The sequence below is a fragment of the Typopeltis vanoorti genome, chromosome 3 (genome assembly GCF_054136105.1).
Source record: "Typopeltis vanoorti isolate ZY-2024b chromosome 3, IOZ_Tvanoo_1.0, whole genome shotgun sequence".
In the NCBI taxonomy this organism is placed as follows: domain Eukaryota; kingdom Metazoa; phylum Arthropoda; class Arachnida; order Uropygi; family Thelyphonidae; genus Typopeltis; species Typopeltis vanoorti.
Window position 1 is genome coordinate 172,265,468 of NC_143551.1, and position 25,736 is coordinate 172,291,203.

At 38.3% G+C, this 25,736-nt stretch overlaps 1 protein-coding gene and 1 non-coding gene across 6 annotated transcripts in view; both read left to right on the forward strand.

Annotated features, from left to right (window-relative positions):
* The window catches only part of LOC150108743 (twitchin-like), a 2,666,638-nt gene that overhangs the window by 1,107,860 nt on the left and 1,533,042 nt on the right, over positions 1 to 25,736 (forward strand). For all 5 annotated transcript variants that reach the window (XM_090390962.1, XM_090390961.1, XM_090390964.1 and 2 more), the window contains 2 exons: positions 855 to 1,136; positions 20,034 to 20,339. In XM_090390962.1, coding sequence (XP_090247088.1) covers positions 855 to 1,136; positions 20,034 to 20,339 — 588 coding nt within the window. The remainder of the gene's footprint in view (positions 1 to 854; positions 1,137 to 20,033; positions 20,340 to 25,736) is intronic.
* LOC150108745 (U6atac minor spliceosomal RNA) lies at positions 14,233 to 14,354 on the forward strand. Its single transcript, XR_016548169.1, has one exon. It is a non-coding gene; the product is annotated as a U6atac minor spliceosomal RNA (small nuclear RNA).

Below are 25,736 nucleotides of genomic sequence, written 5' to 3' on the forward strand. Positions count from 1 at the left end.
AAATATAACATTTTTTATTTATTGCTCAGAAAGATCTCACCAGTTTTTGTCTTTTTTGTTTCAGTCACCCCTATTATGTCGATCTGGTATTTATCTAATTCGTCAGCTAGCTCCATTTCTTTGCCATTCAGGCTTCTTATGTTGATAGTAGTGATCTTTAACTCTGGTGATGTTGAGTTGTTGTGTTTTTTCAGATTTGTTCCAGTAGCTGACTTTTTGCTGTTCCCCCTGGTTCTCTGGTGAAAACAACAGGTGCCTTGTTCATGCCCCAACCGGCATGAAATTTTGTCAAATTGTTCCATCATTTTGTAATTTGGTTTAAGCTAATAAGAATTACAATTTGGTCAGCTAAATCCCAAATTCCCAGCCCATCCTCGTTCGTTCAGTATCCAGGTAGATACCCAACAGGGTGCACCACGAGAAGGCAAGGATTGGACATTAGGTCAGAAGCGCTGGTCAGTTTTCTGCATTTCTTTAAAGGCTATGTGGAGATCTCCTCTCAGTTATACAGCTTTGACCCTTAAGCACCTCAATGTCTTATGTAGGTTATAAAAATAAATACATATATAAAAATCAAATTACCGATACCTTTTGATACAAGATGAAAAGCCAAACGGCTATTTTTTTCTGGCGAGGTTGATCAGTTAAGGGGATAAAAATCCCTTAACTGACCTTTTGATACATTTTAATAATTCGTGTATAATGTTTTTTTTTAAATTTTTATTTTATTTTATTTAAAGCTTTGGATCGCTTACAGATCCATGATTGTAATTTTATACATTAATTCTCACTGTCTTTCTTCTCCAAAATCAAATATAACATCATATCTCTAATTTTCTCTTTTGTGATTTCAGTGTCTCCTAAAATCAATAGGGACCATGTACAACCAGTGACCATCAGAGCTGGAAATGCTGTAAAATTGGATGTAGAGGTGATTGGAGAGCCTCCTCCGACTATTAGTTGGTGTTTCAGAGGGAAAACTCTTGAACAGACTGACACTATAAAGATAGAAAATGAGGATTATTTTACCCATATACGATTGACCAACTTGACTAGGAAACAGAATGGTATTTATACCATCACTGCTGTTAATAGTTCTGGAAAAGATGAAGCAGATGTTAATATTACAGTATTAGGTAGGATTTTTTATGATGAAAATGAAATTTTTTGCAAATAATGAAATTTGAAATTTAATAAATTATATTATATTATATTATATTATATAAAGTTTTCAAGAAATCAAAATACACAGCTATTCTTTAAAGGTACCTGTGACATGACTATAAACTATAAATTATACGATAACCACAGTAATTAACTTGAATGATATGAAAGAACAGATATTTTTTACTGAAAATAACAGTACATTATCAGTGCGTAGAAACAAGAAAATCAATGAAATGGGAATATATGGTACATACAGCAGTCAGTGGTTTACCAATTAAAAACTATTGTTGCATTCTAGAAATTAATGTTAATAAGAAATATTATTAAAACTTATTTTTGATGGTTATGTAAGATAAGAATCTCCCAAACTTTTGGGAGAGAGAAATCATTCCAATTCAGATTTGGCCGATGTAAAAAAGCTTTGCAACTTTCTTTGAAAAGGCATTCATATTTAAACCTGCTTCTATGGAGAAGATGAGCTTCTGCCAGTAAAAGTAGGTTTGCGATAAATACTGGTTGATAAATTACTGGAGGCTGTGCATGTGAGAAGGGTGTCCAAGAATGGTAAACTACCAACCTTTTCTTTTTCCATGGTGAATTGTATGTGTGGGTGAAGGCTATTGATCTGTTGTAGGAAAGTGGTAAGTTCATTTTCAGAATGAGGCCAAACAGCAAAGACATGATCAGCATAACGAAACCAAGGAGAGGTTTGGGGATTAATGGATGAGAACAAGGTATCTTCCGGATGGTTTAAAAAATAGTTTGCCAAAGGAAGACAGAGAACTACCCATGGGAATGCCTTCAACTCATCTATAGATCTTGTTTTTCCAGTGAAATATCCTGATTCTATAACAAATTCAAAAATCTTTGCAGTATCAGAAGGGTAATCATATAGTAAGTTACAGTGTCAGATAATGGAATGTTGGTAAAGAGGGAAATCATGTCAAAGCTGACTAACAAATCCGACTCTTGTATTTGAATATCTTTGATTTTCTCTAGAAAATGTGTGGAATGGCCTCCCAAAAATTCATAAAGAAGGTTATCCAGTAAGACTCATTGTGAATTGTATTGACTCTCCCACCTATAAAATTGCTTAATTTCTTTCGCATTTATTAACTGCCCATACTGGACAATCCAAATCATTCATCAAGAACTCTTTTTGACATATACATATTCATATCCTGATCACACAAAGTTAAATATATCATTACACAGGTGATACAAACATGATATCCAATCCACATAGATACTGATACTCATCTCTTCACAGCACAACACAAAAATAAACGAAGAACATACTTCTAACAATTCTACTGTACACATATTTCTAATCTGGTATAGATGCTGATGATCATTCATACTGGTATTTAGAGAAGAAAACACATTCTAGGAATTATAATAATTTATAATTGTCTTAAAGATTGTCTTTAAGTGGAAGATGAATGTCATTGCACAGTGTGAGACCACCACCCCACTTACTGGAGGTCTGAAGTGGCTTCAAAAACTTTCATGTTTGGACTCAAGAGCAGGGTTTCCAGACTACATAAAAAGTAAATGAAAAATACAAAAAATATATAAATTTAATAAAAATAGAAAAAAAAAAACTAACAGCCCAGAGTACAAAATGTGCTATACATTCGCAAAGAGCCTTTTGATATTTGTGAGTGGGAACAACATTAAAAAATAATAACAGATTTAACATTAAACCATCTTCCTGTATTTCCTTCAATTCTAACTGCTGACTTACAACTCAAATAAAGACTAAGTATTGCTTGATATAATGCCCCATTGACATCATATAACTGTAGCATATTGAATAGCTTCTCTCTTGGCACCTTGTCATATGCCTTTCCCAGATCAACAAAACTTAAATACAGATCCTTGTTATATATTCCCATGCTTTCTTAACTATTTGTCGTAAAGTGAAGGTCTGATCCTGACAGCCTCTATTTGGCCTGAATCCAGCTTGTTCTTCACCCAGCTTTTCTTCCACAATTCTTCTCAACCATTTCTAAACTATAGAAACAATGGCATTTATATGCTTTATACTAATGCCAGGAGTATCCGGAATAAGGGAGAGAAATTGATGATGCAGATAGCATCAGCCTGGCCAAAAATTATTGCGATCACTGAAACGTGGTTGACAGAAGGGGATATAACAACGGGAATAGAAGTCACTGGGTATAGCATTTTTCGTCAGGATAGGAGGGTGGTGGGGTACTGCTTAAGATAAGTGATGACCTATGTCCTCTAAGAGTGGAGAATTTGGAAGGAAGTGAGACAAATGATTTTGAGAGCGCATGGTGTGAGGTAGAGGTAGGCAAGACAGGAAATTTAGTGGGGTGTTGCTACAGACCCAGGAGCACAGAGGATGGGGACCAGGAGATGTTTAGACAGCTAAGTTTGGCAAGTGCAAGAAGAATGATTGTTATGGGAGATTTTAACTTCAGTAGTACAAATTGGAGAGAGGAAGATGCAGGTAGCAATAGGGGAATGGAATTTCTAGAATTCTTGAGGGAAAAATGTCTTAGGCAACATGTAACAGAGGGAACAAGAGGTTCAAAAGTTTTGGATTTGGTTATAGCATCAGAAGAGTTGATAATAACTGAGTTGACGTCTCTCCCACCAGTTGGAGAGAGTGACCATATGGTTTTGACTTGGAAAATGAATAGACATGCAGGAGTATCAAAGAGACGGGAACTTATGTGGAATTATAAGGCAGGTGATTATAATAGTCTTAGACGTCAACTTCGGGAAGTTTCATGGAGGGAGGAATTGGAAGGCCAGGATATCACTAGTGAGTGGGAAATTGTGAAAGAATATTTGTTATCAGCAATGGTAAGTTGTATACGACGAGTGAAGAAGAGGATGCAATTTGGAGTAAAGTGGATGACAAACAATATTAAACAGGAATTGCATGCAAAAAAGAGGCTGTGGAAGAGATATAAGGAGACAGGTGAAGAGATGCATGTGGAATATAAGACACAGGCCAGAAGAGTGACTAGTGTGGTAAGGAAAGTGAAACTGGAATATGAGAGGAGATTGGCCCTAAGATCCAAAGAAAATCCTAGGGAATTCTTTAGCTATGTGGCCAGTAGGAGGAGAAATGACTGTGGAAGAATGATATTGTGGGATAAAAATGGGAATAGAGTGACTGATGCAGAGGACATAGTGGAATTGTTCAATGAACACTTTATTGGAGTATTTCATCCTAAAGGAGTCAGTTTTAATGCTAGAGGGATAGGACTGGTTCGAGATCTGGAGGTACAGGAGGAGGGTGTGTTTCAGATACTGAGTACTCTGGATGTCAGTAAAGCTGTGGGACTGGATGGTATTTCACCACGAGTTTTAAGAGAATGTGCTAGGGAATTGACAGTGCCTTTAATGTGGCTTTTCAATGAAAGTCTAGCTTTGGCAAAGGTGCCCATGGAATGGAAGGAAGGTAAGATAGAGCCATTGCATAAGGGTGGTAACAGACTGGAAGTGTCTAATTATAGGCCAGTGTGTGTGTCATCAGTAGTTGTTAAGATCTTGGAGAAAGTAGTGAGGAACCGTATACAGCATTGGGCAGATGAGGATAATGTTATCTGTGAGAATCAACATGGATTTGTGAAAGGACGCTCTTGTTTTAGCAATATGCTAGCCTTTTATAATAAAGTTACAAGAACATTAGATGAGGGAAAGGCATATACTGCAATTTTCTTAGACTTAGCGAAGGCATTTGACAGGGTGCCACATGATAAGCTGATATTTAAGTTGCAGCACATGGGTCTGGATGTCAGAATGGTCAACTGGATTCAGGATTGGCTGTCTGATAGGTATCAGAGAGTTGGGTATGGTGGAGCAGTTTCCAGGAGGCAGAGGAATACAAGTGGGTTCCCACAGGGCTCAGTACTAGGACCTATATTGTTTAACCTTTATATCAATGACATAGCCAGTGGATTGCAGGGGGGATATTCAGTTGTTTGCGGATGATGCGAAGAGGGGAAGGATTATTAATAATAGTGCAGAGGTGGTAGCCCTGCAAGAGGATTTAAATAAGCTAGATAGATGGGCATATGAATGGGGGTCTCAGTTTAATGCAGCAAAATGTAAGGTCTTGAAGTTTGGGAAACATCGATGGGATGCTGCATACTCTATGGTAGGAGTTATACTGGAGGAAGTAGGGGAGACAAGAGATCTGCGGTTGATGATTGATAGAAACCTGAAGTTTAGGGGACATATTGCAAAGGTGGTGAAGGCAACACAGAGGATTGCTGCTATTATGAGAAGGACACTGACCTGCAGAGATAAGAGGGTTATCATTCCATTGTATAAGTCTCTGATCAGACCACACTTGGACTATTGTTCTCAGATTTGGTCCCCAGGATTTGAAGGGGATAAATTAACTGTGGAAAGGATACAAAGATGGATGACAAAGATGGTTTCAGGACTGTACAAGGATAGTTATGAGGATCGGCTGAGAGAATGTGGACTGCAGAGTTTGGTGGATAGAAAAAGGAGAGGTGATATGATAGAAAATTGAGAGGTGGTTACAGGGTTGACACTGGGGAGTTCTTTCGCTTAGTTGAACAACATGGTTTCAGGACTGTACAAGGATAGTTATGAGGATCGGCTGAGAGAATGTGGACTGCAGAGTTTGTTGGATAGAAAAAGGAGAGGTGATATGATAGAGAATTGAGAGGGGGTTACAGGGTTGACACTGGGGATTTCTTTCACTTAGTTGAACAGCGGGAAGGAGTGATGACAAGAGTCCATCCCTGGAAGTTAGGAAACGAAACTGTGAGCAAGAGAGTAAGGAGTGGTTTCTTTGTGTGGAGGGTGGTTGAGCCGTGGAATGCATTGCCTGATGGAGTGGTGGGAGTGAGAACGGTCAGTGAGTTTAAAGAGTGGTATGATAGACTTTGTGTTTCTCAGGGGGGGGGGGCCTCCCCTCGATGAGTCTTGACAGACTTTATGTCTTAGGAAGGAACTCCCTCAATGAGTCTTTTGACTCCTTGGAGGCCTGAATAATAATAATAATAATACTTGCATAGATCTTGCCAGGAACACTCAGTAGGGAAATACCACTTTAATTCTCACAATCAGTTTTATTTCCCTTTTCATATATGGGTACTATGAAAGCTCTACTCCAATCATTGGTAATTCGTCCCTCTGTCCAGGCCTTCCGAACTATGCAGTGTAGCCACTGTAAGACATTTATACCACCATACTTCAGCATTTCGGGTCGAATATCATCTACTCCTCCTGCCTTTCCACATTTCAAGCCTTTGATGGCTTTTTCTACTTCTAGTATGGATATGTATTCCTGATTGTATGCCTGTTGAGTTTTTTTTTACCACTGTGCTATCACTGCTTGTTTCATTTAGCATTTTTTTGAAGTAATTACTCCATACTTCAAGGATATCTTTTTCTCTGTTTTCATGTCACCTTTATCATCTCTAATTCCTTTTACAGCACTCTTTCCTCTATTTCTGAGCTTCTTCAACAACCTCCAAAATATCTTGCCACCTTCTTGATATTTATCATCTGTGTTCTTACCAAAGTCCTCCCATGATTTTTGTTTAGCCAGTTTTACACAATGTTTAGCTTTCTTACATTTGTCTCTGTATTCTTTAAGAGCAGAAGCTGACTTATTTGCCAGGAACTTTTGATATTCTTTCTTCTTTCCTTCACTGCCGCTTTAACTTCCTGTGTCCACTTCGGAGTTCGGATATTTCTATCCACATGAAAAGCTTAGATCATTAATTTTCTATTGACAACTTTCCTCTAAGTTAATCTGTTATCCATTGTGACATCAGTACTGTCAGACTTATATTTTAGTCTGGCACTAAAATATAAAATTGTATTATGTTATAGCGATTTCTGAATAAATCCAGATCTTGGTCTTCCTCTGGGTCTGAGTGTGCCTGAAGTTCTGCAAAAAATACTTGTTTTTCTAATAATCCTCATTTTTAATATGGTTCTACCATCCTTCCCATTTACCCATTCTGCTAATCTTTCTCAGATCTCTCCTTTCTGTGGTCTCTAATCGTTATCATCATCATCATCAAGTTCCTGTTGTGTACCCTCAAGGGATGTACAGGATATGATATTTTGACATGAAAAACTTACATCATTGCTAATTTCCATTTACAATTTTTCTCCAAATCAATCTGCTACCTGTCAAGACTTCAACATTATTAGATCTTATATTTCTGTCTTCTAAGGCACTTTTTACTGTATCAATCTACCAATATCTTGTTCTTCCTCCGGGTCTATTTCCTGCCAACCTGCCAGAGAATTCTTGTTTTGTTAATCCTTCCTCTCCCATTCTGTTTAAGTGACCATACCATCTGAGATTAGCTCTGTTAACATATTCCCAGATGCTAACAATGTTAAGTTCTTTCCTAATATCCTCAGGTTTAATATAATATCGCCATTGATGTACCATCTGTTTCTGCCCCTAATCTTTCTCAGGACTCTCATATCATTTGCCTCTAGTCTTTTTTCAAGTTTAAGATTTATTTCTAGCCCTGCTCTTGGGTACATAACTTAAAATAGTTTTGAACACTGTCTTATGTACAGCTAATTTAGTGTTTTGACTAATTTCTCTTCTTCCATATAAATTTATTCAATTCACTTAACATCATCCTGGCTTTCTTGATTCTGTTGTGTATTTCCATTTTTAATTTACTGCCTTCACTAATATTTGTGCCTAGGTAGCTGAAATGTTTCACTTGTTCTATAAGTTCTCCATTCACAATGTATTTGATATTTTTATGCTTCTGCCTATTTTCATTGTCTTTGTCTTGTTATTTCTTGTTACGTCTTGTTAGAGATGGTAACATATGTGGAATTATAAAATAGCTGATTATAATAGTCTTATATGTCAACTTGGAAAAGTTTCATGTAGGGAGGAATTGGAAGGTCAGGATATCATTAGTGCTTGGGAGATTGTCAAGGAATATTTGTTAGCAGCAATGGTAAGCTGTATTCCACGAGTGAAGAATAGGACACAATTTGGAGTAAAGTGGATGACAAACAATATTAAACAGGAGCTACATGCAAAAAAGAGGCTATGGAAGAGATATAAGGACACAGGTGAAGAGAAGATGCATGAAGAATATAAGACACAGGCTAGAAGAGTGACTAATGGTAAGGAAGGCGAAACTGGAATATCAGAAAAGATTGGCCCTTAGATCCAAGGAAAATCCTAGGGAATTTTTTAGATATGTGGCCAGTAGGAGGAGAAATGACTGTGGAAGAGTGATATTGTGGGATAAAAATGGGAATAGAGTGATTGATGCAGAGGACATGGAATTGTTCAATGAAGACTATATTGGATAGAGCAGGTTCGAAATTTAGAGGTGCAGGAGGAGAGTGTGTTTCACATACTGAGTACTCTGGATGTTAGTAAAGCTGTGGTACTGGATGCTATTTCACCACGAGTTTTGAGAGAATGTGCTAAGGAACTGACAGTGCCCATGGAATGGAAGGAAGGTAAGATAGTGCCATTGCATAAAGGCGGTAGCAGACTGGAAGTGTCTAATTATAGGCCAGTTTGTGTGTTATCAGTAGTTAGTAAGATCTTGGAGAAAGTAGTGAGGACCCATATACAGCATTGGGCAGATGAGGGTAATGTTATCTATGAGAGTCAGCATGGATTCGTGAAGGGGACGCTCTTGTTTTAGCAATATGCTAGCCTTTTATGATAAAGTTACAAGAACATTAGATGAGGGAAAGGCATATACTGCCATTTTCCTAGACTTAGCAAAGGCATTTGACAGGGTGCCACATGATAAGCTGTGGAGCAATATCAAAGAGGCAGAAGGTTACAAGCGGGGTTCCACAGGGCTCAGTTCTGGGATGTATATTGTTTAACCTTTATATCAATGACATTGTCTGTGGATTGCAAGGGGTATTCGGCTGTTTGCAGATGATGTGAAGCTGGGAAGGGTTATTGGTAATAGTGCAGATGTGGTAGCCCTGCAAAAGCTAGATAGATGGGCAAATGAATGGGAGTCTCAGTTTAATGCAGCAAAATGTAAGGTCTTGAGGTTTGGGAAACAATGGGATGCTGCATACTCTATGGGAGGAGTTATACTGGAGGAAGTAGGGGTGACAAGAGATCTGGGGTTGATGTAATAAATTTAGTTTAATCCTTTATCCAAGTAAATTTATTATATTCTAACCAAGTGAAAAATAAACTTTCAACTGGGGTTGATGATTGATAGAAACCTGAAGTTTAGGGGACATATTGCAAAGGTGGTGAAGGTAACACAGAGGATTGCTGCAATTATGAGAAGGACACTGACCTGCAGAGATTAGAGGGTTATCATTCCGTTGTATAAGTCTCTGATCAGACCACACTTGGACTATTGTTCTCAGATTTGGTCCTCAGGATTTGAAGGGGATAAATTAACTGTGGAAAGGATACAAAGACGGATGACAAAGATGGTTTCAGGACTGTACAAGCATAGTTATGAGGATCCGCTGAGTCAATGTGGACTGCAGAGTTTGGTGGATAGAAGAAGGAGAGGTGATATGATTGAGACTTTTAAACTGTTGAGAGGTGGTTACAGGGTTGACACTGGGGAATTCTTTTGCTTGGTTGAACAGCGGGAAGGAGTGATGACAAGAGGCCATCCCTGGAAGTTACGAAAGGAAACTGTGAGCAAGAGGGTAAGGAGTGGTTTCTTTGTGTGGAGGGTGGTTGAACCGTGGAATGCATTGCCTGATGGAGTGGTGGGAGCGAGAACGGTCAATGAGTTTAAGGACTGGTATGATAGACTTTGTGTTTCTTATGGTTGGACTTCCCCTCGATGAGTGTGAATAGACTTTATGTTCTTAGGAAGGCCTTCCCACTATGAGTCTTTTGACTCCATGGAGGCCTGAATAATAATAATAATAATAATAATAATAATAATAATAATTTCTAATCTTCATACCAGATCTATTCCAACAGTTATTGAATTTAGTCAGGGGATCTTGCAGATTTGTATTGGATTTATTTAAAAGTATAACATCATCTGTATAAAGTAAAGAGCTGAGATTAACATCTTCAATTTTGATATCAGGTTTAATATCTGCTCATGGCTTTACATGCTCAGATGAAGAAACTCTGCTTCTCTTGAAAGTTTGGGGCTAGTAAGGAGATGTAGTCCAAATTGGATGGTTCGAAACCAAATTTTAATGTGTATAAAAAAATATCAGAACATTTAATGACATTGGGGTTTAACTGCACCTGCATTACAGTGTCATGAAAAAATCAAGAGACTTAAAAGAGAATATACGCTACCTATGGAGCATAATCAGCTCCTAGGTGTTTGTAATAAAACAGTGAGATTTTATGATAGAATAGAAAGTATTCTAACATACAGACAAAATCTTGCTCTCGAGAAGCTTCTTAACCAGTGTATGCAACGGATACCAAACAGAGCTGTTCTTATAGTGCAGATTTCACATAATGTTTTAATAGTCAGTCAGTGTTCAGCTCCAGAAAGATATCTTAGAATTAATAGTGATGAACACGAAACCTCTAGTGATTCTGGAGCCATAAATTATGACATGCATTTCAGTAAATGTTTTTCAAAATTTGACTCAGCCAATAATTCCACTAGTAAAGTAAATACAATACAACATTTTGTATTTATTGCTCAGAAAGATCTCAACATTTTTTGTCTTTTTTGTTTCAGCCACCCTCCCTTATCCAATTCATCTAGCTCCATTTCTTTGCCATTCAGTCTTCTTATGTTGATAGTACTGATCTTGAACTCTGGCGATGTTGAGTTGGGATGTGTTTCCTGATTTGTTCCAGTAGCTGACTTTTTTGCTGTTCGTCCTGGTTCCCTGGCAAAAACAATGGGACCTTGTTTAACTGGGCAATGTCCCAGCCAGCATGAAATTCTGTCTTATTGTATCATCATTTATATTAAGTTTTAAGCCAATAAGAATACACTTTGGTCTGCTAAATCCCAAATTGCTAGCCCATCCTCATTTGTTCAGTATCCAGATAGATACCTAACAGGGTGCACCACGAGAAAATGAGAGTTGGACACTAGGTCAGAATCCCTGGTCACTTCTCCACATTCCTTTAAAGGCTATGTGGAGGTCTCCTCTTAGTTATACAACTTTGACCCTTAAGCATCCCCTAATCTTTATCTAGTGTTTTATTTCTAACTCTACTCTGAGATTCATAAGTTAAAATTGTGTTATGGAATAGGACAGAAATTGACTAATTTCTGTCTTATGCCATATAAATTTATTCAGCTGACTTCCTACCATACCAGCTTTGTATTCGCTTGTCTATTACTATATTTCATTTGCAATCTACAATAAAACCTGTGCTAAACATTTTACGTGTTCTGTAGATTTTTACTATACATTTGTCGTTTTGTTCCTGCTTATGTTCATAGTCTTTTTTTTTTAATTTTTAATTTTCATTTCAAATTTATTAGTGCTTTCATTTAATTAAATTTAATCTTTTAATGTAATTTCATTCAATTCAGTTTAATCCTGAAGAACTTGCACTGCATAAAGTAAACAGCTAATTTGAATATATCTATTTTGATATCAGACCTAATGCTACTTGAATTGATAATGTGATGCATATGAATAACAACAGAGATAATGTTCACTCTTGTGTCACATGCGATTTAACATCAAACTGCATTCCTGACTGAAGGTGGTTTAGAAGCTATCCATTGCGCAATATTGACTATTATTATATTATTATTATTAACACCAAACCTTCATGGAGCAAAGACTCATTATGAGAGGTACAAACTGTTACATCAAACCATGCTTTAAATTCTTTGAATGTATCTGCATTAACCACAGGCAGTGCATTCCAATGACCAACCATTCTTCATGCAAAGAACCTGCTAATCATGCCCCTGCTCACAACTTTCTTATACAGCTTCCAGACTTCACTAAAGAAAAGTTGATCACTTCAGAGAAGATTGGGGGGGGGGGGAACAGAACCAACAACACACAAACCTCTAGAGATAATTCCTGATCAAATGGCTAATCATTTACTGAAAATCTCCAAGATACATCCCAGCTCTATCAGGAAAATAACTGTGCAATCTTCCATCAGAAAAAATCTGAAGATGGGCCCCGAGCCTTCTTGTACTTGGACTTCCAGAATCTCGGGAAGAGGTACGAAAGCCTTAAAACTCACCAAGAATGGCAAGGCTGCAGAAGTGGATGGTATCCTCCCTGAGTTTCTAAAACATCTTGGCCGAGGAAGCCAAACATGGCTGACCGCCCTTTTCTCAAAAATTAAATCTAGAAAACTACCAAATCTGTGGCAGGAAGCCAAAATAATTGCTGTGCCCAAACCAGGGAAAGATCCAAATAATGTCAAAAATCTATGCCCTATCTCCTTGCTTTGCTCCACCTTTAATCTCTTTGAAAGAATTCTGCTTAAAAGAATTTCACCACTCATCAAAAGAGTACTCCCGTTTGAACAAGCTAGCTTCAGGCTGGGAAGAAGTTGCTGTGACCAGGTTCTGGCCCTGACAACACAGATTGAAGCAGGCTTCCAGAAGAAACTTAAATCCAAAGTGACTTTCATTGACCTAACATCAGCTTATGACATAGTCTGGATCAGGGGGTCTCCTCCTAAAGCTAGGTAATATTATAAGGTTCAAAAAAACTTATTGAATATAGATTCAAAAAGCTTTCCAGCTTTTTGAATCTATTTTCTCCAACAGAAAGATCGGTCCATATTGATGGAAAAAAAAAGCAGGCCCAGATTCCTCCACAACGGTCTCCGACAGGGCTCTGTGTTAGCCCCTTTACTCTGTAACATCTATGTGTCTGACTTATCACATACCAGCTCAAGCAAATATATATATGCCAATGACCTAGCGATTCTACACCAATCTACCTCCTTTGCCAACCTGGAATTATTGAACACAGACCCAAACATCCTGGAAGAGTACTTCAAGCAGTGGTACCTGAAGCCAAATCCAAGAAAAACTGCATCCACATTATTTCAACTGAAAAATGCAGAGGCCAATCGACACCTCAACCTCTCTTTCTGTGGCAAAATGGTAGAACATGAGCCTCACCTGAAATACCTTGGAGTGAGCCTGGACAGAAGCCTAACCTACAAAAGGCACATCCCCAACCTGTCCAACAAAATTAAAATGAGGGATAATATCATTTCAAGTTTTTCTGGAACAACCTGGGGTTGTGGTACTGAATTACTAAGGTCATCTGCACTAGCCCTTGCATTCCAGCAGAACACTATGCCCTGGTCTAGAAAAGAAGTACACACAGTAACATTATAGACACCCAGCTAAACTCTACCATGCACACAATTAGTGGGACACTGAGAAGCACCCTCTCCTCTGGTTTCCTGTCAATTCTAACATTGCTTAACCAAATATACAGAGAAGAAAAACCTTGATTAAAGAATTTAATGAAGTAATGAGCAATCCACTCCTGCCCCTGCACCAGACTCTCATAAATCCACCTAGCCTTCGCCTAAAATCAAGAAACACTTTCTTTGGATATGTGAAACTACGAGGCATGGAAATGCCCATTCAGTTATAATAAAATAATGATATTTGCCCAAAATGTGATTTACAACTGATGTGAAGGTTGTAATTACAGTATTTATATCATCCTGCTGCCATGTGTGTCCAGTATGCAGAACTTTTAATTACCCTTGTGTCATTCTCATTATGTCTACACGGAGTCAGATATTCATCACAGGTGACCTTCATATGTGTGACATTCTCAATCTGTGATTTGCTTTCCATCATATTTTACTTTACATATGTTAATATTTTACTCACTATTTCAATTGTATTCTTCATTCTTCTTCCACAATACTTGCATTTTGCGACCTTCATTATCATTCACAAATACACTGTTTCACTTCTAACGTGATCCACACCTCTCGTATTCTCTTTTAGTACTTTGAAAATACTTTCAACGTACTCTTTTACTACTTTCACAGTCTGTCCACAAATCACTCACTGTTACTAATGAATACATTGCACCCGCAATACCCCTTATGAAGTTTCCCATGTTGAGCTTCATAAACAATAATATCATGGCTGTCATATAGTGTTGTATGAAAGGAGAGAAGGTTAGCACTCATCTTGATAAGGACGGACCGACCTCTGGGCCTAATACATATAAGGTTAAGCCACTGCCGCTTAATTCGCGGTACTTAACCAATTTTTTTTGAGAATATAGGTTAAAATCATAACATAATATTGCCTAATTTTGGTAGCTTGTTGTGTCTGTGGGAGTTTGGTGTGAATTACGTTATTTAATTTAGTATATAACGGTACGTTTAGATTTGAATATGGCGCCAATGCGACTTAAGATAATGGCGTCCAAAAATACGACGCCATTGTTCAAAAACTGTAATGTGAGAGAGTTTGTCCAATGTGATGTGAGTGGGATGTATGCATTCCCGAATGAGGCTGGAATTTGGATTGAAAGTGATAGTGGTGGGAGAATGTGCAGAAAGTGTAAGCAAAGTGAGGAGTTGAAGTATGTGTCAGGTAGTGAGATAGTTATGGTTGAAGAAAGCCAGAATTGCCAGAATGTGAGTGAAAATAGTGGCTTGATAGAGAATTGCGATGTACAAGATGGCAATGAGAGCGGTGATCTAAGAAAGAGTGAAAGCAACCATACTGAGAGAGAAAATGGTTTAAATGATAAAAATAATGAGGAATTATTTGTAGGAAGTGAGATCGCTAGGTTGCTCGCAGTGATACAAAATGCGCAGCGGCAATTAGTGCACCTGCAAAACTCTTTCCAGAGTGATTCGGCTAACGTAAAAAAACAGTGCAAGAATGAGAGAGTTTCTGAAATAAAGGAAAGAGTGTTGTATGGTGACTCGTTATTAAGAGGGGTGATAGATGGCAGTGTAACTAAATCGTACTTACCAGGTGCGAAATTTAAGGATGTAAGTGAGAGTATTAGAGTGCAAAAACAGAGGGTGAAAGAATTAATAATTGTGGCGGATACGAATGAATTGAAAGGTGATAAATTTTTTATGAGAGAGGACTTGAAAGTATTGTTAAAGGTAGTGAAAGAAAAGAGTGACAGAGTTAGAATGGTTAGTCTGTTGCCGCGGTATGACAGAGAGGGGTTTAGGAGGAGGACCATAATCGCAAATGACATTATGCATAGGTTATGCAGACGGTGTGGTGTGAAATTCGTGGACGTGTGGAATGAGTTTGAAGGGCGAAAGGACTTATACAAGATGGATGGCCTGCATTTGAATGGACTTAGTGTGCGGAGACTGGAAAGAGTGTCGCTGAATGAAGTGAAAATGGATGTGCAAAACCAGGGAAACTAGAACTACCAAGGAGGGGGGGGGGGATGGATATGCAGACATCAGTGAGACAGATGAGTGTAAGAATGTATATAATGTACCTGAGCCAGCACTAAGGACAAAAAATGGGAATGGATCATTTAGAATAACGCATCAATATAGCGATAGGACTAAGGGATCACTGCATTTCATGTATACTAATGCCAGGAGTATTAGGAACAAGAAGGAAGAATTTTTGGCCTTGATTGGCTCGTCCTGGCCACAGGTTATTGGCATTAGTGAAACATGGCTGACGGAAGAAGATATAGTTAGTGGGATAGAATGTGTAGGTTATAGTGTGTTTAGGAGGGACAGAGAGAATAAAATGGGGGGAGGGGTATTATTGATGATAGCTGATGAACTGCAGCCAAGGAGAATTGAAGTTGTATCGCAGGATAGTGAAAGGAGCTCATTTGAGGCTATTTGGTGTGAGATTGAGACTGGCAGAACAAAATACACAGTTGGGTGCTGCTATAGACCAGGTGATGGAATAGATGGTGGAGATAGTATGCATAAGGAAATTGATGAAATGAGTGGAAGGAGGGTAATTATTATGGGGGATTTCAACTATGGTAACATTGATTGGCAGGAGGAGAGGACACATGTGAGGAAGGAAAAGGATTTTATTCAATTATTAAGGGATAACTATCTGAGACAGCATGTAATTGAAAATACTAGGGGTGTGAGAGTGCTTGACCTGGTAATAGCATCTGAGAATTTGACTGTAATGAATATGACCATGTTGCCACCTATTGGTGAGAGTGATCATAAGGTCTTGACCTGGGAAGTGGCTAAAGGTGTGGAATTTTCGATTAAGACAGGGTATATGTGGAATTACCGTGCTGGCAAGTATGACAAGCTTAGGAGATTGCTTGGATCAGTGCCATGGCATGTACAACTGCAAGGGCTGGACGTCGATAGAGCATGGGAAGTGGTCAAGGAGCATTTACAAGAGGTAATGGCTGATTGTATACCTAGGGTCCGAATAGTAAAACAAGTAGGGGTTAAATGGATGAATAACACCATTAAGCTTGAGCTGCAAGAAAAGAAACAACTATGGAGGGAATTTAAAGAAAGGGGTGACCTGCAGGCACACGAACGGTATAAAGTGTAGGCCAGAAATGTAACGAGTGTGGTAAAAAAAGCAAAAGTGGATTATGAAAAGAAACTAGCTATGCAAGCAAAAGAGAATCCCAAACAGTTCTTTCAATATGCTGCAAGCAAGGAAAAAACTGTACACAGCAAAATGATTTTAAGGAATGACGATGGTAAGGAGGTCACTGAATCAGTCGATATAGTGGAGTTACTGAGTGCGCACTTTGCAAAAGCATATCATCCAGGTGGTGACATTGAAAAAATGAAGGAACAATTAGTTTATAGGGGAATAGTGATGAATGAAGTGGAGGTGACTAGTCTATTACAGAACCTTAATGTGAACACATCTGTGGGATTGGATGGTATACCGGCACGGATCTTGCGTGAAGCGGCTAAAGAATTATCAGTGCCCTTGACCATGTTGTTTAATCGAAGTCTCAGGTCTGGTTTACTCCCAAAGGTGTGGAAAGAGGGGAAAATAGTTTCACTGCATAAAGGAGGATCCAAGACTATGGTTGCAAATTACCGACCGATCAGCATATCAGGAGTCGTTGTCAAGGTCTTGGAGAAAGTAGTCAAGGGAAAAATACAGGAATGGATTGATGAAAATGAGATACTGTACAGGGGACAGCATGGCTTTGTGAAGGGTAGATCATGCTTCAGTAACTTGCTCAAGTTTTATAACAAGGTGACGGCTGAACTGGATAAGGGAAACGCGTTTACAGTGATACTGCTGGACCTGGCAAAGGCGTTTGACAAGATACCACATGGAATACTAATCCGTAAACTACAACATATGGGAATGGATATAGGATTATTGAGATGGATAGGTGGTTGGTTGATGGAGAGATATCAAAGAGTAGTTTATTCAGGAGTAGAGTCCAAAATACGGCCTGTGACTAGTGGTGTGCCGCAGGGTTCTGTTCTTGGACCACTGCTGTTTAATCTGTTCATTAACGATATAGGGAAGGATCTAAGTGGAACAATTCATTTGTTGTCAAAGTCAAGATGTCAAAGTCTTGCAGGATGACTTACATAGATTGGAGTTCTGGGCTAAGCAGAATGGATGTCAATTTAATGTGACAAAAATGTAAGGTTATGCATTTTGGGGTGAAAAGATTAGCAGCAGTATACCACATTGGTGGAACTATACTCCAAGAGATTGATGAGGCCAGGGACTTGGGAGTGTTCGTGGATAGGGAGATGAAGTTTAGGGGGCACATTGCTAAAGTAGCTAAATCAGCTCATCAACTCACTTGGTTGTTGAAAAATACCTTGACGAGCAGAGACAAGCAAGTTATTGTACCTCTGTACAGAGCGTTGATAAGACCTCATCTCGACTACTGTGCCCAGATTTGGTCACCTCGGTTCCTTCTTGATGGGGAGGAGGTGGAGAGGATCCAGAGGCGAGTGACTAAGATGATAACAGGTCTATGGGATGAACCATATGAGAACAGGTTGAAGATTTGTGGGTTGCAGAAACTAGTTGATAGGCAGAAAAGGGGAGATATGATTGAGACATTCAAATTGCTAAAGGGATTCTATAGGATTAATTCAGAGGATATTTTTGAGATCAGGAATAGTGGTGGGAGAACTAGGGGACACCTATGGAAGCTGGGAAAGAGTGTGGTTAGCAGAGGTGTTAGAGCTGGTTCTTTACTTTTAGAGTGGTAAACGAGTGGAATAAGCTGCCAGAGTCTGTTGTGGGTGCTATGACGGTGAACGAGTTCAAGGCAAGGTATGATAGATACTGTGAGAATGTAATCTCATAGTTGTGTGGACATGATGTTTAGGGCCTCCACGATGAGTCTAAGGACTCCTGGAGTCGCCCGAAATAATAATAATAATAATAATTCTCTGATGCTTTGTCCATTTATCTGCACCAAAATATATTCAGGGATATTTGGAAATATATATAAACTCCAGACACTTGCATATGCAATGTCAAATCTGTAGAATCTGTATATATCTCTTAATGTGAATATCCAGAATTATAACTATTTATTTATTTACTTTTCTTTCATAAATAAACTGTGGGAGAAAAAAATCAGTTCCACAAACAGTATTGAGATAAGAACAACTTTGTTATTTTTCACTTCTGTAGACATGTCATTATTAAATGAGTATCATACTTCTTGTCTTACATCCAAGTATCAGTCTAGGTCTATTACACTAGAATAAAGCTTAAAATCCTTTTCCTTCTCTTTTTTCCTCAGAAGCTCACTAAACGTTTTTCTATAAGGATCTAAAATTTAGGGGGCACATAGTCAAAATTGTGAAGACAAGACAAAGACTTCTGGGAATGATGCGGAGGACACTGACGTGTAGAAGTAGGGAGATTCTTGTTCCATTGTATAAGGCTTTGATTAGGCCACACATGGACTATTGTGCCCAGATTTGGTCACCAGGTTTTCAGAAGGATGAAGAGAAGTTGGAAAGGGTCCAAAAATGACTGACTAAGGTAGTTTCTGACCTCTGGAATGTTGAGTAGGAGGAAAGATTGAGAAGATGTAATTTGCAGAGTCTGGTGGAGAGAAGGAAGAGGGGGCGGGATATGATAGAGACCTACAAGTTGGTAAGGGGTTGTTATAAGATTAATGGTGAGAGTGAGAGGCAGGTTTTTTTCGGTCAGAGTTGTGAATGATTGGAATGCCTTGCCTGAGAGTGTGGTGTCTGCAAGGAGTTTGAGTGTGTTTAAGACACGGTATGATGAGATGTGTGTGTGTGTGTGTGATAAAAGTACCTCCCAGATGAGTCTTTGACTCCATGAGGTCTTGTTTAATAATAATAATAATATGAAGAGTTCAAAAACAGTAAGAATTTAGGCACTTATTTTGGCTTACAATACAAAGAGTTGCATTCTTGTCAGCATGCTGCAGAATTTAAATCAGATGATTATAACACTGCCATGAAGCCTCAGAATTACTTTGTGTCATATGAGGACTTGAGATTTTTCATCTGCTTTTCCCTACTCTAGTTGTTATTTTGATTATTAAGCCAATTCTGATATTTTTTTCTCAGTTGTAAAGGCACTGGTTTGCTGTTTCTATAGCAATGTATGCTATGCCATATGCTTATTTGACTCCAGTTACCATATTTATTCCATATGATGATGATGATGATAATAGGTTGACCAGCTTAGGTATAATTAGTGCAATTAAGTTGTTCTGTATCAACAGTTATTTATCTCCAAGCGCTTTAATAATCCAGTGTTACTCCAGTAACAAACAAATAAGTGCTACAAGCAAATAGTGAAAATAATGAATTATTTATTTTTTCTCTAAAGTTCCTACTGAGTAGTTTAGCATTAGTGCATAAAATATGGAAATATTATTTTAATAAATAATAGTGGATATATTATAAATAATTACTGTTGAATCTGTATATATCTCTTAATGTGAATGTCCAGAATTCTATTTATTTATTTACTTTTCATTCCTAGATAAACCTTCAAAACCAGAAGGCCCATTAGAGGTGTCTGATGTTGATGCCCATGGTTGCACTTTAACATGGAATCCACCCAAAGATGATGGAGGAACACCAATTGAAGGATATTTGGTTGAGAAAATGGATGTGCTCTCTGGTCGTTGGGTGCCAGTTGGTAGGGCAGATAAAGACAAACCAGAATTTGATGTGTCTGGTTTGGATCAAGGAAAAAAATATCAGTTCCGAGTAAAAGCACTGAATAATGAAGGAGAGTCAGAACCTCTTGAAACTGACAAGTCAACATTAGCAAAAAATCCTTATGGTAAGTTTTTCTTAAATTTTTTTACAGAATCCCACCTGCAAAAGATTAGTAACCTATATACTAATGTGAATATCTCTTAATCTGATTATGTGGATTTGCAAAGGGCCAGATAAGCAAAAAATCAAAACAGGCTGCAGGTTCAAATCCCACCGTGGGCATGGATATTTGTGATTGTCTGTGAAAATACTAGTGGCAGTGGCCAGTAGATGGCATTGGTGTAGATGATGATGGTCATTGTGATTCACTGTAGTCAGTAGATTGTGTGGTGGAAATGGCGAGTTGTAGAGTGAGTGTCCTCCCTAAATGAGTCTTTGGACATCTTTGGAGATGTCACATAATAATAATAATAACAAAATTCTGTGGTTGTTCTCAAATTTCCATTCTCTCTCTCTCTCTAATTGTTTTCCCAATTACTCGGATACCAAATACTCTCAAGTCAGCTGTCAATCAACAATGTCAATCTGATAGGTATCAACAAGTTGTGTATGGGGGTGCAATATCCAGGAAAAGGAAAGTCACTAGTGGAGTGCCTCAGGGATCTGTTTTAGGGCCATTACTATTTAACTTGTATATTAACGATATTGGCAAAGATTTGGATGGAGATATTCAGTTGTTTGCAGATGATGCAAAGTTGGGACGAACCATAAAGAGTAGTGAAGATGTTGTGGCCTTGCAAGAAGACTTGAATAAATTGATTGATTGGGCAAGCAAATGGGGATGTGAGTTCAATGTTGCAAAATGTAAGGTTTTAAAATTTGGAAAACAAAGATGGGATGCAGAATTTATGCTTGGTGAGAATATATTGTTGGAAGTAGAGGAAATAAGAGATCTGGGGTGATAGTGGATAAGGATCTAAAATTTAGGGGACACATCGCCAAAATTGTGAAGACAACACAAAGACTTCTGGGAATGATGCGGAGGACACTGACATGTAGAAGTAGGGAGATACTTGTTCCATTGTATAAGGCTTTGATTAGGCCACACATGGACTATTGTGCCCAGATTTGGTCACCTGGTTTTCAGAAGGATGAAGAGATGTTGAAAAGGGTCCAAAGGCGACTGACTAAGGTAGTTTCTGACCTCTGGAATGTTGAGTATGAGGAAAGATTGAAAAGATATAATTTGCAGTGTCTAGTGGAGAGAAGGAAGAGGGGAGATATGATAGAGACCTACAAGTTGGTAAGGGGTTGTTATAGGATCAATGGTGGAGAAGTTCTACAGAGAATAGTGGGAGATCAGGGGAGAACCAGAGGTCATGCCTGGAAACTGTATAAAGAGGGTGTGAGTAGGGGAGTGAGAGGCAGGTTTTTTCGTGCAGAGTTGTGAATGATCGGAATGCCTTGCCTGAGAGTGTGGTGTCTGCAAGGAGTTTGAATGTGTTTAAGACCCGGTATGATGAGATGTGTGTGAGATAAAAGGACCTCCTAGATGAGTCTTTGACTCCATGAGGTCTTGTTTGATAATAATAATAATAATAATAATAATAATAATAATCACCCATCAATTTCCTTGGTGAACATGTGCATTTCATGTAAATGGCAAGCGAGAAGTTAGGTAGTTGACATGTTTTCTTTGTTCACATAAAGAGAGTGTTTTCGCAAAGAACAAAAGATATCTCAACACTTAACAAATATGAATTACAATAAAGAAGTCTGAAATTTTTACAATTGAATATAGTAAGTACATCAAATCTCAAATGGTTTACATTTCATTTTAACATATCAATATCGGTATCAATATCAGTAGTGCACCCTGATGAGGAAGGGGGGGGGGGGGGGCAAGGAGCCCTGGTCCCCACAAAGAAAAAGGAATGAACACTAGAAAAATTTCCAAAAAAATCTTTTCTTGATTAAAATTCATTTTTTTATTTATATTGTGTAGTATTTTCTATTTCTATAGTACTTATGAATTAACGATCATTGCAGATGCTCAGTCATAGGTTGTATGCAATGTGCAGTGAGTATTCTCAAATCGTCTACTCAACTCCCCCTCCAGATTAAATCCTGTGTGTGCTACTGGGACACATCACAGGTGCTATTCATACGTGTTACGAAACCAAAACTAATAATATACTAACTTAGAGAAACAATTGTTAAAAGATGCTAAATAGGGGAGTTAAAAAAAAGATCCCATAGAAAAGAAGAAGTAAATTTAAATTTTGGCAAGGGTCTAACAAAGAAACTGACTCGAATGAACATTTTGTTATGAGAAAAAAAAGATGTTCAGTCTGGTAGACATGATTAAATATATGTTAAACAAACCATTCAATACCAGTCCTCTTCACTTCCCTGCACATAGTGTGATAAATGTCGGTGTTTATTTTTTTATCATCACATCAGCTGTTCCAGTTATTTTAAAAAATCTGTTGGCTGAGCCATTGTTATTTATTATTCATTTTTCATCTCTGTAAAGAGATTGTTTTCCACCAAGTGTTAAGTAATAACACAAGAGTTCATTTTGATTGGTACAAAGATTTTTAACTCTATTTCTGTTTAGAATCCGGAAAATTATTGACTTGAGACCAAATAAAAAATATATACATTTATATGTACATTGAATTAGAAAGTATATTTAATACTCTGTTTCTGTCAATTGGGCATGATTATAAACCAATAGGTCTGAAATACCCTTTGTTAGATGCTTCAGTCAATTGCTGCACACAGGAGGTTCTCTTTGTCTGTACAAGTCTTCTCAGATGACAGTGATAGACTGTCTTAGGACTACAGTTACACTGCTTAGATAAGCAATGTGAGTTATTTTTCCATGGATCACAACAACACTCTGGATATCTCACCTTTTGAGAAACCAGTCAACTTTGCTGTTTTAAAAATCACGACTCCAGCCAGACATGCATCAACAATAAGCCGTTTATTAAAACACCAAAAGATCCTTTGATTTTCCCATTGTGATCAACATTATTGACTACTGACCACCAGCAGCATTCTTAAATAGTTGCTTAGAAACATGGTGATGCACATGACCAAGTATTTCGCATATTATTATTATTATTATTATCATTATTATTATTATTACCCTAAGACCTCATGGAGTCAAAGACTCATCATATCCACTACTTAAGTGACATTTACATACACATGCATAAAGATTTCTAATTCAGTGGTGGTATGTGTACCTCAATTGTCTCAGTCTTCTTCATCTTAGTAACAGGTTGTTTCAATGTGGTTCTTCTACTAGATCCACTTCTTATCAATTGATGCTTCATATGCTGATGGTAGTACTTCCAGTTTTGATAAAGTTGAGTTTGTTCCAGTAGCTAACTTTTCATTTTTGCCCTGTTCTCTTATGAAAGCAGTGGCAACTTTCTTTAACTATGTGTTTAACCTCAGTCTTCATATTTCTTACTGTTGCACCATTATTTTTGAGAATAGGGGTGTGAGAGTGCTTGACCTGGTAATAGCATCTGAGAATTTGACTGTAATGAATATGACCATGTTGCCACCTATTGGTGAGAGTGATCATAAGGTCTTGACCTGGGAGGTGGCTAAAGGTGTGGAATTTTCGATTAAGACAGGGTATATGTGGAATTACCGTGCTGGCAAGTATGACAAGCTTAGGAGATTGCTTGGATCAGTGCCATGGCATGTAAAACTGCAAGGGCTGGACGTCGATAGAGCATGGGAAGTGGTCAAGGAGCATTTACAGGAGGTTATGGCTGATTGTATACCTAGGGTCTGAATAGTAAAACAAGTAGGGGTTAAATGGATGAATAACACCATTAAGCTTGAGCTGCAAAAAAAGAAACAGCTGTGGAGGGAATTTAAAGAAAGGGGTTACCTGCAGGCACACGAACGGTATAAAGTGTAGGCCAGAAATGTAACGAGTGTGGTAAAAAAAGCAAAAGTGGATTATGAAAGGAAACTAGCTATGCAAGCAAAAGAGAATCCCAAACAGTTCTTTCAATATGCTGCAAGCAAGAAAAAACTGTACACAGCAAAATGATTTTAAGGAATGACGATGGTAAGGAGGTCACTGAATCAGTCGATATAGTGGAGTTACTGAGCACGCACTTTGCAAAAGCATATCATCCAGGTGGTGACATTGAAAAAATGAAGGAACCATTAGTTTATATGGGAATAGTGATGAATGAAGTGGAGGTGACTAGTCTATTACAGAACCTTAATGTGAATACATCTGTGGGATTGGATGGTATACTGGCGCAGGTCTTGTGTGAAGTGGCTAAGGAATTATCAGTGCCCTTGACCATGTTGTTTAATCTGAGTCTCAGGTCTGGTTTACTCCCAAAGGTGTGGAAAGAGGGGAAAATAGTTTCACTGCATAAAGGAGGATCCAAGACTACGGTTGCAAATTACCGACCGATCAACATATCAGGAGTCGTTGTCAAGGTCTTGGAGAAAGTAGTCAAGGGAAAAATACAGGAATAGATTGATGAAAACGAAATACTGTACAGGGGACAGCATGGCTTTGTGAAGGGTAGATCATGCTTCAGTAACTTGCTCAAGTTTTATAACAAGGTGATGGCTGAACTGGATAAGGGAAAGGGGTTTACAGTGCTATTGCTGGACATAGCAAAGGTGCTTGACAGGATACCACATGGAATACTAATCCATAAACTACAACATATGAGAATGGATATAGGATTGGTGAGATGGAGAGGTGGTTGGTTGATGGAGAGATATCAAAGAGTAGTTTATTCATGAGTAGAGTCCAAAAGACGCCTGTGACTAGTGGTGTGCTGCAGGGTTCTGTTCTTGGACCACTGCTGTTTAATCTGTTCATTAACGATATAGGGAAGGATCTAAGTGGAACAATTCATTTGTTCGCTGATGATGCAAAGTTGGGTAGGGCAATAGTGAATGCAGAAGATGGATGACTTAGATAGATGGGAGTTCTGGGCTAAAGAGAATGGATGTCAATTTAATGTGACAAAATGTAAGGTTATGCATTTTGGGGTGAAAAGATTAGCAGCAGTATACCACATTGGTGGAACTGTACTCCAAGAGATTGATGAGGCCAGGGACTTGGGAGTGTTGGTGGATAAGGAGATGAAGTTTAGGGGGGCACATTGCAAAAGTAGCTAAATCAGCTCATCAACTCACTTGGTTGTTGAAAAATGCCTTGAAGAGCAGAGACAAGCAAGTTATTGTACCTCTGTACCGAGTGTTGATAAGACCTCATCTCGACTACTGTGCCCAGATTTAGTCACCTCAGTTCCTTCTTGATGGGGAGGAGGTGGAGAGGATCCAGAGGCGAGTGACTAAGATGATAACAGGTCTATGGGATGAACCATATGAGAACAGGTTGAAGATTTGTGGATTGCAGAAACTAGTTGATAGGCAGAAAAGGGGAGATATGATTGAGACATTCAAATTGCTAAAGGGATTCTATAGGATTAATTCAGAGGATATTTTTGAGATC